Raw genomic sequence first — 13,394 nt, 5'->3', positions numbered from 1 at the left:
TTGAGAAGCCAAAATTGTATTTTGGGGTGATCTACTCCTTCAACATAATTACTAACCTCTATTATGATTTTACATTAATGTGTGAGACACATAATTTTATAATCACTTTAATTTTGATAATACTTGTTTTGTCTTTGATGGATGTAGATGAATGCTGCGTGATGATGTTCTAAAGTTGTGTGTGTTTTTCTCCAGTGGTCAACACCACCTGTCCACCCAAGAAAGGTGAGAGATGGGCAGACTCCTGCTGTTGTGCGTGCGACACGTGTGTGTTCACGCAAAACACTGTGACGTGTGGCTGTATGTAGTCGTGTGTCTTCAATGTCTTGGACTTTTCTTGAAAGAAAAGTTCCCTTTACTATTAGTTCACATATTGTCTGTTTGTGTTGTATTTCCAGTTATGGGTCAATGACAAATACGATGTCCACAAATAGCTCAATAGTAGCTTAGTGTAGTAATTCAGAAATAGCTTTGAATAGTTTAGAACGCACTATTTGCATGCATTTACCTCAGAAAGCTAATCTGTAGCTTGCAAAATTTTTTGCTAATATTTCAGAATCTTATGAAAAGTATATCTGACTCTTTCTCTCTCTATAAATATTTTTCATAATTTTAAGATGTGGCAAATATTATGTCAGAGATTATGAAAATGGAAAAATAGTTTGTTCAAGGTTTTTGTGTCACATAAAAACAAAATAACTTAAATACTGCCTACAAAAAAAAATATATATATATATATATATATATATATATATATATATATATATATATATATATATATATATATATATAAATAGTAATTTTTATCATGTAGCTAATTTAAAACAAAAGTTACTTTGTTATTTTATTTTTAAGATTTTTGTTTTCTGCATGTTTTTATTTATTTATTATTTTTTAACAAATAAGATAAACAATTGTATTAATCGCAGAAAAGTTTTATTGAATTCTGTTTTATTTTCAGCATTTTAAATAAGTTATTAGATTCTGGACACAAAACACACAAAATTAGCATCACGTCATTGATCCTTATTTGTTTCGTTTTTCCTTTTTATCTTTTCATTGTGTGTCCTCTATAAGCAGCATGTTGTGTCTGTGATGTCTCCCTTTGATTTGATTCTCAATGTGTGTGTATGTTCATGTTCTGTTTGATTGCCTGTGAAAAGCAGGAAACCAGTGAAAATGCATACATATTAAGCATTGTATAAGTTGCTCACCAATGGATGCTCTGCAGTGAATGGGTGCCGTCAGAATGAGAGTCCAAACAGCTGATAAAAACATCACAATAATCCAAAGCACTCCAGTCCATCAGTTAACATCTTGTGATATGAAAAGTAGTGTTTGTGAGAAACAAATTCATAATTAAGATGTTTTTAACTTCAAACCATTGATTTAACCTAAAATATGAGTCCATAATCAATAATTATGCTACATCTCCTGTTGTCTCTTACATTAAAATCCACCTGCAAATTTCTTTAGATCTGAATTGGACTGTTTTGGCTTCTAAACGGTGTTTGTACTGTGCAGATTTATCTCCTGATTCAGACTAGATGACTTTTTCACTGGAGAATGCAATATGGATATTAGCCAGAAGCAACAGTTCAAAGTTAAGAACGTTTTAATGAATAATTTGCCTCTTACAAACACACAGCTTTTGTCTTCTCAAGACATTTACTGATGGACTAGAGTGGTGTGGATTATTGTGATGTTTTTATCAGCTGTTTGGACTCTCATTCTGACGGCACCCATTCACTGCAGAGCATCCATTGCTGAGCAAGTGATACAATTCTACATTTCTCCAAATCTGATGAAGAAATAAACTCATCTACATCTTGGTTGGCCTGAGGGTTCATTTGGATGTGAACTACTCCATGTTTATTTAAAATTATTTCAGTCAGTTGTTTGATATGATGTCTACTCTCTTGGATGAAGTCAATCAGTGTCTCAATACTGAAAACTTTGAAAAATCTACATCAGTCGGTGTCTGTGTAAAATCTAAGGCCATAAAATATACAACAAAATGTTGCTCAGTGCACATTTATGCTTGCCTTCAGCTAAAAGGCTTTCATTTTGGTGATTTCAGCAATCGGAAGCTTTGAGAAAATATCTAACTGGTGCTTCAGAGCTAATTGGCCAAACCTCAAACAGAAGCAAGCGATCTGAGCCGCTGACACTTGTGTAAAGTTATCTCCTGTTATCTCTTCAGCCAGAGTTCGGTTACACACAGCAGTTTTACCTTCTCTATATTATCTTGATTGTTAGATGTTATCTTGAACAAATCCTATTAGCTAGTTAATCCTGATTAATTAGTCAGGAAATCTCCAGTAATTGTGTCATGGTTTGGATTGGAGAGGTTCGATACCACCTTCGCTTCCCTTTTGAAGTCTAAACACATTAAACCCGAATGATGCATGAGATGCATGACATGAAGCTGCATTTATCTGCATTGTGCTCGTGCATTACAACTCATACAGTCAGTGATAACAGAGTCAGAGTGAATATAAATAGAATATCTACCTCACCATCTGTCTATTGTACATAGTAACTAAATATTAACCCTGGACATCTGTGCATTTATGCACTGTTTGCTTGTAGTCTCATGAAAAGCGTGCAACTCAAAATTTAAAAGAAAAAGAAAAATGGAATGAATGAGTAATATAATTTTTGCATAGGTTTACAATTTTTTTTTTTTTTTACATTTATTTAGTTCACTCATAAAATACGTAAATTATTTATTTATTTATTTATTTACTTGCTATCGTTTTTATTTTCTTTAAAAAATTTAATTGGGCATGTTTTTCTTGAGATTTATTGGAATACTAAATATATTTTATTTATGTAGAACCATTAATTTTACACTAGCTTTGACATTTTGGGGAATAAAATTTAACCAATACACATTTTCACCGTTTCAATGAAACTCACCCTTGAAGGAAATAAAATAAAACCATGGTATTCTTTGAAGCACATTGGAGGGGCATGTAAATACCATGGTAATTAAATATGAACAAACATGGCATATATCAAAGTACTATGGTATGCATTGCCATCAATTGACTATGATACCACCAGAAATAAATCAAATAAAATAGCATTTATAAAAGTGCATGTAAAATTATCTAAAAACCAACAATGCAATAACAATTCAAGGTGCTGCAACACTCTTTGGCTAAATGTGTAGCACATTTACCTGTTCAATCTGTTCAAGTCAGCTTTTAAAAAAGAATATTCTTGAGTTTAAGTACATTCAGTGCAGCTTTTTTGGCTTGGAAATAGAAAAATATAAATTTCCCACTTCAAGTTCCCAATACATTTAGCGCATTTTGCTGTTTTGCCGGTTTGTTTTTCAGCTGGACTGTTGAAATGCTTGAGTGGCTAAATGTATTCAGTATATTTCAATCTGCTACTTTATTCCTCATTGAGTTCATTTTCCAGCCGTTTGATCCTAAATCTCTGTGGCCGTGTGTTCTCGCCTGGGCTGTCAGGCTCCGTCCTCGTCTATGCATAAAAAAGGTGATATTGTTAGACTACAAATGGAAGCGAGGCGAGGCCATTCCACAGGGTTCAAAGTCCTTTTGAAGTGCCAGACTTATTACAAAATGTGGCATACACACACACACACACACACAAACACACTGAAAATTGGTGCTTTAAAAAGCTTAATAGAGCCGCCGCTCACTGAGACTTAACCTGCAGACATCTGCCAACATCAGCACTGCTGTAAAATATACACATGCACCTATTAAGATAAAAATGACTGTATGTGAAATATGCAAAACAAATCAGAATGGTTGGATTTGTTGAATATGTGCAAAATTAGTTTTACATTTTTCTACTAGTTTCCCACTAAAAATAACCTTATTAAAAAATTAAAATGTCCTAAATATGACTTACTTACTTGAGAAGCAAAACTTTAACTTTAACTATAAGATATAATGATTTTTTTTTTTTTTTTTTTGGGATTGCATCTTTAATTTAAGAGAATTTTATCCTAATTTCCTGCTTATTAATAGTTTGTATGGTAGTTGTTAAGTTTAGGAATTGGGATTAATTAGTACTAATAAATGGCTATAATTTCCCCTTGCACTTTCATCATGTACCTCTAGGGTTTTACCTGGGAAATTCTGACTTCTTATAAGTTCAAAAATAATAATAATAAATAAATAAATAAATACAATTAGGATTTAATTAGACATTAAATATGGATTTAAAAAAAAAAAAAAAAAAAGAGGAAGAGATTAGATGCATTTAATTCATTTTATTTAATGCATATGTATTTTATTGTTGTGCTGCAGCAGTCAATGATGGGTAATGAAGTTTTGTCACATAATCCATAATCATAAATCATCTAAATTTATTTATTTATTTATTTATTTATTTTTATTTTTTTCTCTGTTGACAGCAAAGCACAAAATGCGTATAGAAACTATCAACAGTCTCAATTAAAACTTGATAAGAAGTGATTAGCTTTTCCTGAATAGGCCTCAAAAAAATTTTTTCCAGAGGTTATTATTGCTTTTGGTGCTGTTCATGCATGCACATCTCATAAATATAATTTATCGTAATATAAAACATTAGTTGAAGGCAACATAAAACCCTGGTTATAAACACTGGAAAATGCTGTAATTTGATCATAATGCATGCATGATCTGTTTGAAAGATGAACCTTTGCAAAGGTTTCGTCAGTAAACCACTATAGTTACTCTGCTTTTCACGTCCTGTTCCCCAGATTGGATCTCACACATCTTCTCGTTTGTCTTTTTCACACTTTTCCATTTCTTTTTGAGGTGTATTTCTGCCTTCTCTTTTTTCTCCCGGTATATTTTTCTCTTTTTCACTCTGTGAGTGCGTCAGAGCTGTCAGCAATTACCAGCAGAGACAGTGTTGATGTTTGTCGATGGAAAAGTGAAGAGAGTCAGAGATAGACTTGTGTAATAGGCTCAAAAGCAATCGCTGTTACCCACGATGGGCTGAAGCAGAGGCTGGTCCTCGGAGTGTGTGTGTGTGTGTCTTTAGTTAGTGAAGTTGAACACCTTCAGTTTTCCTCTCCTGCCCCGACCCGACAGGATGATTCAACAGCCCACTTCAATCAGACCTGATGAGCCAACAGCGAGCCCTTCGGAATCACTTCCTCTCTTCCAAAATCACACTTCCTGTCCCTTTTCCTCTCGTTTGGTCTCATTAGTGTTGTTTGCTAAGACAAGCGTCACTATTACTGTTGCTCATCATTAGAGTACTAACACTAACTCTAAGTAATAAACCTCAGTCCTGCAGCGTTTGTGGTAGAGCTGAGCGATATAACTAAAACTAAAACAATTTAATATTTATTTAATATTTTTGATTCTTTGAACAATTTTCAAAAACATACTACTATTATTTGGGTCAATAAAATGATACTTAAATAATAAATTAATGTTTTTTTCAGCAAGGATGCATTGAGTTGATCAAAAATGACATTACACAACATCAACAGTTGTTGTTTTTTTTTAGCTGCAAATCAGTATATTAGAATGATTTCTGAAGATCATGTGACACTGATGACTGGAGAAATGATGCTGGAAATTCAGCTTTGCATCACAGGAATAAATTATATTTTAACTTATATTCAAATAGAAAACAGTTATTTTAAATTGTAATAATATTTCACAATATTGCTGTTTTTACTGTATTTTTTGATCAAATAAATGCATCTTTGGTGAGCAAAGGAGACCTCAAACTTTAGGATGATAGTGAATAACTTGATATGTATTTGAACTGACTAAATTGTTTTTTTTTTTAATTAGAGGAACATTGATTAATATACAAAGTAAAATATATTAAAAATTTAACTAATATTTCATTACATATATAGCATAAGTAATATAAAGTATGAGTCAGTTTTGAATCAGTTTATTTAAAATGATTCAATTGAAATCATTTGAACTGATGCACAGCACTGATGTATTTGTTACTGAAGTTAAAAAGACTTGTTAATTTTTAACTTAAATAATTAATTACAAATATATTATTCATTTTCGATACATCATTTAACCAGTATATCCTAGCTGTTTGTCTTAGACCAGTTAGTAACCGCTCTAGCGTCATGCCAGTGAGTTTTGCACAGACATACAGTAAACCACTCACATTCTCTCCGGAAACTGTAAAAGTGTAGTTTCTGACATCTTCCTCGAGCTCCCACTCTGATGTTTTGGTCCTGTGAGAGCTTCAGGCCACCTCTGCCCCATGAATCATTATCGGTGAGCTGAAGTGTGCAGTCACTTGTCAGAAAACCTCTCTAAAACACTCCTCAGCAGTGATGAAACATCGATCTATCGGCGCAGGTCAGCGTCTGTTCAGATGCACGCGGCCGGTGACCGCAGCAGAGTGTCTTATTAACACTCACAGACGCTGCCACACACAAGCCTCAGAGATGTTTGGATAGATTTGTGCATTAGTGCTCCTGCAGGATCAGAGCTTCACCAAACATAATGAGAGGAAAGATCAAACTGGTCTGGGATCATCAGTCAAGGGCAACAGATGGAGGGTTTGCTGTGCACCGTGTGTGCTGTCGCTGTTCAGATACCCTGCTAGCTGAAAAGAGTCTAGTCAGAGAACAGGAAGAACCTCATGATAGAGACGCAAGACCCGCTCCTGCTATGGCGAGATCATTCCTGCTGCAAGATTTCGTTGGTCTTGGCACGAGAAGGTCACGCTACACTTCTGTGAAAGTGGCGATGTCTCATTTAGCAAGGCATTTTGCAACTTTTTCTGCTTTGAAGTGATCATATTAATGCGCGCAGTTGAACACCCACAGATGAACAACTACATTTTTAACATATATATATATATATATACACACACACAAATAGATTTCTAGATAAATAGATTTTTTTTTTCAAGAAAAATTTATTTTTCTCAACATGCATTTATTTTATGAATTTCTCCACATGCTTTTTGCACTATTTACTGTTATCAAGTAATTTACTGATTGAAAATTAATTTAAACATCTAATGCATATAGTCTTTTTTGTTTAGGGGCAGGTAAATCTGCGTTTAAAGATGTAGTTCACACAATAATTATTAATCATTTATTCACCCTCATGTCATACCAAACCTATACGAGTTTCTTCTGCAGTACACAAAAGAAGTGCTGCGTCCCAATATGTTTGCTATCAATCCTAAATAGTATTCGAAAATAGAATTAGTATGTCCCAAATCATAGTATGTTGAAAAGAGTGTGCCAAAGATTCCCGGATGATCTACTACTTGAGATTAAAATTCAAAATGTAAAACGATGCGCACTCTAACGGCTAATATTACCCACAACACATTGGACATGGATTCGATTAGAACTACAAACACACATAAAAAGTCTTTAAAAACTACATACATGGTGGACGCAGTGTGTAACCTGATTAAAAAATATTTATTTAATGTTATGCACGTTATATTTAATCTCTATCAACATTGTGCAGTTTTATAATGGTCTTTCACTTTTAAATGCATTATCATGCAAACATCTATAGAGAGTTATCGGCATGAAAGACCCGAGACTGGCAGATCAACGTGCTTCTTCATTAATTAAATTAAATGTGATTTTTTTTCAGTGACAGAATGCATGTTAACTAAGCAACATAGCGTCTGTGACGAAGAAGTAAGGCTTGCCTACTATTCTGCTACATACTGAAGAGTATGTACTTGTTTTTTTTTTTTCACAAGAAGAGTACATACTTTTAGGGCATAGCATAAGTAGGCACGGACGCAGAAAAGGTATTCTGAAAAATGTATTGTAAAAGCCTAATTTTTCATTCTCTTTCTGTAGATGCTATCAACACTAAAATACTCACCAGCTTGAATGCATCGTCTGCCAAATGCGTAAATATTGTTTAGTGTCTCAGACCTGGAAATTGGCAACAAAAACTAAACTGTGCACTATGAAATTGCATGAAGCCAACCAATCAGACTGAGGTTTTTGAGAAAGCTCTTGCTATTTTTGTGTGCGCGGTCTGTGCGACGTCTGAGACTCGGACTGCTTTGAGTTTTTGCCAGTCGTTGCTATTTATAGGCCCCTGTGAAACATTGTCCCGTGTAACCAACACTGATGAATCCCTGACAATGTGTCACAATGTTTGAGCCAATGAAAGAGCAGATTTGACTGTGTTCGACGGCTCCATCATAGCAGAGGGGCTTCATTCTGTCAGATAGGGCTGGGCGCTGAACTCTGATATTACTTTGCACAGAAACACACTCCCATGTGTCAGTTCTTTTTTGAAGGAAAAAGCCAGGAAGCATGACCAAATGAAGCATTATTTTCTGGATTTAATCATCTGCTTCCAGACGGCCCAGCGGTGTCACTGAGCAGATTGTGTAAGAGAGAAATATTAAAGCTGACAGCGAGTCTCTTTCTGTTAAACACAAGTTCATGTAACACACGTTAGGAAGCTCCCGTCGATCACAGTCAGTCAAACGACGTTACCGCTCTACTTTGTGTTCGTGATTGGAACGGATAGATGCGTTAGTTACGTTACACTCCATAATGAATGCGTTTCTCATCAGACGTCTGCTTGCTGCCTGTGTGTGTGTCTGCCTGTGTGGGTATCTGTCTGTCTGCTTGTGTGTGTGTGTATTTGTGTGTGTGTATTTGTGTATTTGTGTGTGTGCCTGTGTGTGTATCTGTCTGTCTGCTTGTGAGTGTGTGTGTGTGTGTGTGTGCCTGTGTGTGTATCTGTCTCTCTGCTTGTGTGTGTGTGTATTTGTGTGTATGTATTTGTGTGTGTGCCTGTGTGTTTATCTGTCTGTCTGCTTATTTGTGTGTGTGTGTGCGTGCGTGTGTATTTGTGTATTTGTGTGTGTGTGCCTGTGTGTGTCTGTCTGTGTGTGTATCTGTCTGTCTGCTTGTGTGTGTGTGTGTGTGTGTGTGTGTATTTGTGTATTTGTGTGTGTGCCTGTGTGTGTGTCTGCCTGTGTGTGTATCTGTCTGTCTGCTTATGTGTGTGCGTGTGTGCGTGCGTGCATGCGTGTGTGTCTGCCTGTGTGTGTATCTGTCTGTCTATCTATCTATCTGTCGTTGTATAGTTTTATATCTCTCTGTCTGTAATGCCTTATTTCATAAGGCTTTCAAAAACAAATTCTTCTGCACAGCTCTTTCTCATCATAAAATGTGAAACTGAAGCATCTGATTTTCCATTTAAACCTTTTATCTAATATTAAGTCACCAGTGATATATCATAAAGGCAGTTCCTCTAACCTCTACACTCCTACACAGAAAACCAAAGTCCTGATTACAGGTTATGCCTTCGGTCCCAGTCTGATTTCTACAGCGGTCATTCCCAGTGTGCGAGCTGACAGCTGATCTCCTCGCTCTGACTGCGATGTAGCGGCTGCCTGCTGTCATCGCTTGATCGATGCTTCGGCCTCTGGAGCATTTCAGTACGGCTGTCAGTCTGTCACGCTGTACTGATCTAAATCCCACCGTACCGCAGACTTGTGCTTACACTACAATGACAATCTTTAAGGGAATGTATATTTTTCCAATACACTATGTACCTAGGGGTTGACCATCACAAATAATTACAACAACATGACACACAGATATTAACAATAAATAAAAATACTTAAAACGCCACTGGTGTTGACGTGTCAAATGCAACAAGCCAAGGCTGAATGAAGCATTCATATTAAAACACACAATTAGTTCTTTGGACTATATGCTTTTATTGTATAACTAAATCTGTTCCATTTTATGGTTCGACCTGAATAGAGTTAAATGGACATACAAAAAGAACAAAAGCATTTTTATTAACTAAATAGAAATACTTGAGCTTTTAAACCTTTTTATATAACATTTTTTACTTTGATAAAAAAATATTACGCAAAAAAAAATATTTGGCGCTAAATATTACTAAAAATCTTTACATTGTATCAATATTTTGGTAAATATTTAGATCAGTTAAATTTGAGAACTTCTGTCATTAATTATGAAACACTGATTTAGAACAGATACATTTTTTGTATAAATAATAAATGTTTTTTAATATATATATATATATATATATAAATATATATATATAAATATATATATATATATATATATATATATATATATATATATATATATATATATATATATATATATATATAGATAGATAGATAGATAGATAGATAGATAGATAGATAGATAGATAGATATAGATATATAGATATAGATATATAATTATTTATTTATTTATTTATTTATTTATTTTGCTGTTGTAAGTACGGGTAGTTTTAGATGACTAATTTTGGTAAATATTAATGTTAACCTGTTGTTGTTAGCATATACATTATCTTGTCAACATATTTTTTTCATGAGTTTTCATGAGGAATATTAATAATACAAAAAAAAAAATGTGATTTTCATATTCAGCATGTCAAACTTAATAAAAATTTATTAAATAAATAAATAAAAAAAATTAGTTTCACAGTATAATGTCTAGGAAGAAGATGACCAGTACCTTTTCCAAAATTAAGTCAAATTAAACTCCCTTAAATTGACAATGCAAAGTGTAATTAAAAAACACATGGTCAGGTTTTTATGTGAAGCATATGGGAATAATCAATACAGAAAATTCCTTCAAATGAACATTGAACATTAGGCCGTAGAGATTCAAGACTTGAGACTTTTCTTAGTGATCCCATTGAAACCAGCCTGTGTTCAGTGCACCTCTTTAAAATTCCTCTCCTGTGGTGTGAGGGAGTCCAGAGACCCAATCACCACTTGAACCCTGTCATCCAGGCACTAAAAATATCTGATGCAAGATCCCAGGTGAATGAACACACCGGCAGTTTTAAGCCATCTCACCTGTACAGGTCATCACAATCACTCCACATGTGTGACCATATGCATCGCTGCCCACTTTAACAGTATCCTTACCAGTAATATTTACTGTTTTAGTAGAAGAACCATGTAAAATAATTAGAGCATGGTGCTGGCAATATAGGTTTGATTCCAAATGAATGCATGATCTATAATGCAAGTCACTTTGGATAAAAGCATCTGTCAAATGCATATATGTGAATTCAATTTCTGCAATATGCAGCGAGCACAGTGTGCATCTGTTTTTAGTATGCATGCATCATGCATGACCTAAAATGTGAAGTGCTGGGATCATCACAGCAGATTTTTCCTCTTAAAGCCCCCTGGAGTCGTGTGGCGTCTGCTGTCATGCTGATGATTTATTTGTGTTTTTTGCTAACAGGAGATGGTAACCCCAAGGAGAGCAGTCCATTCATCAACAGCACCGACCCAGAGAAGAACCAGCAATATGACGGCAAGAACATGGCTCTGTTTGAGGTACACACAAACACATGCACCTGCAACTGCAGCACATTTCAACTCTCATTAGAACTAGACAGTGAGGCACACACACGCAGACTTTAGTGATTAATGGAAAAAAAGAGTCTGACAGTAATTAATAAGGATAATTAGCATTTGAAGGGCAGGAAGTCCCCAGGACATTGAACTCTGCAGGTGGATGATAACAGCATGTAAGTCCAAAAGAAGTGTAAAACACATGCTGTACTGCATCTAAAAATATTTTAAACTGCCGTTTTTATGGCTTCATGTTAATTCATATAATTAAGTCAGACATGCCCAAACTTTTTAATATGAAGGGCCAAAAATTAAATATGATTGAAGGCTGTGGGCTAACAGTAAACTTATTAAAGGTTTTTTTTTTTTTTTTTTTTTTTACAATTAAACAGAGATTTATTTATTTTTTTCAATTTAAAACAAACATGCATTTTTTTTCATTTTGGGGAAGAGGTTTGGCCATCATTGATTCAAGTCAACTGCCAAAAATGTATTGAAATGCTGATTAGTTGATAGGACCTAAATTATGCATTTATATGCATTTTAAACTAAAATTTTAATGTTAGGAGAAAATGTTAATGTTTATCTGTAGGTAGATGCATGACTGATATTTTGTTTTATATTTATGTCACTATTGATTCTTTTAAAAAGCAATGACAGGGCTTTGGACAAATGAAGACTTTTCATCAGCTATTAAAGAAACCCTGAGCAAAAATTGTCCTCAGACAGCTCACTGGGTATATAATAAATTTTTGGAAATTTAACCTAGCAGGATTATGAAATGAAAACTGCTCACCTATTTTAAACTTTTCATCCTCACTTAGGTCCATCAGCATCCTTTGCAATAAATCCAAGTCTATCAAATAACTCCCCACCAAAAATCCAGTTTAAAAGCCTTAATGATGGATGAAACTGCATGAAGAGAATAAATAACAGTTCAAAAATATACTAACTAAGTGAGGAATAATCTAATGATGATCTGTTTTAATGCACAAGGTATTTTGATTAGCTTTGCTGATAATATATAATTTTATTCTATGAATGTCTTACCTTTTAAAAAGGTTTGTCACAGTGGTCTCTTCTGCTCATCTCTGATAATATTAGCACTAACTTCTGTGAACTATTGAGTGGCTCCATGATCCACCGTTGCTGTAAAATTCTGGTCCATTGGAGTGAACGGAGTAGTCGGAAATCTCTCTTTCTACAGCTCTGTTCATTTGTAATATATACATGTAAAAATGTCATCCTCACAAGCTACTTGAAATATGTATTGCTTACAATATTTGTTCTGTATGTGTGTGTGTTTACTCTACAGGAGGAAATGGACACAATTCCCATGGTATCGTCTCTTCTCAGCAGTCTCGCCAACTACTCAAACCTGCCCCAGGGCAGCAAAGAACACGAGGAGGCGGAAAACAACGAAGGCTCGCGCAAGAAAACTGTTCAGGTAGACACACACGCTTACGGCACACTCTCAAAGCAGCACATTTTCATCTAGCTCTTGATTGCTACAGGTGTTTATTAATTGGCTTTTGCAAGGCGGAGCGTATAAATATATAAAGATATCGGATGTGACTCAAACCCGTGTGTGAATGACAGCTCTCAGCACTTTTGACCTGTGACCTGATCTCCCTTGGTCCCTCGCCATCCCAGAAATAGTGTGCTCATTAGAGAGTGGCCTCGATCAGCCTCATAACCTCCCTCATGGCGCTGGCCTTTCCCGGTCTGTTTCTCAGTCTGTCGTGTGCAAATTTGCTTCCAACTCTGTGTTTTATATTAAAATGCTATTTAAAAAATATGCAAAAACTTCTCCATTTAAGTAACTTCTGGTAGTCTTACTTGTGCACATGTAAGTGAATCATGTTGCCGTGTTATGGTATATAACACATTAATAAAATGCGTTTTTTTCATAAGTAGCCAACAATATAATATGAATTGATGTAAGTATGAATTTAAAATCATAATATTTGCGGCAAATTACTTAGAAATGGAAGCCGTGCAATGTTATTTTTTTATTTTTTATATGCTATTATATTTAGTAGTCAACCGATATATCTGCCGATATTTA

General features: G+C 34.7%; 1 protein-coding gene across 5 annotated transcripts in view; it reads left to right on the top strand.

Annotated features, from left to right (window-relative positions):
• Positions 1-13,394, top strand: part of LOC113104808 (solute carrier family 12 member 5-like) — a 125,842-nt gene that overhangs the window by 72,301 nt on the left and 40,147 nt on the right. For 3 of the 5 annotated variants that reach the window (XM_026266141.1, XM_026266142.1, XM_026266147.1), the window contains exons 2-4: positions 196-225; positions 11,214-11,308; positions 12,642-12,773. In XM_026266141.1, coding sequence (XP_026121926.1) covers positions 196-225; positions 11,214-11,308; positions 12,642-12,773 — 257 coding nt within the window. The remainder of the gene's footprint in view (positions 1-195; positions 226-11,213; positions 11,309-12,641; positions 12,774-13,394) is intronic. The other 2 variants (XM_026266143.1, XM_026266148.1) reach the window with 1 other exon arrangement.

Source organism: Carassius auratus, chromosome 6 (assembly GCF_003368295.1).
Source record: "Carassius auratus strain Wakin chromosome 6, ASM336829v1, whole genome shotgun sequence".
Classification (NCBI taxonomy): domain Eukaryota; kingdom Metazoa; phylum Chordata; class Actinopteri; order Cypriniformes; family Cyprinidae; genus Carassius; species Carassius auratus.
The sequence above is the reverse complement of the archived record's forward strand: the minus strand, read 5'-3'. Positions and strand labels throughout refer to the sequence as shown.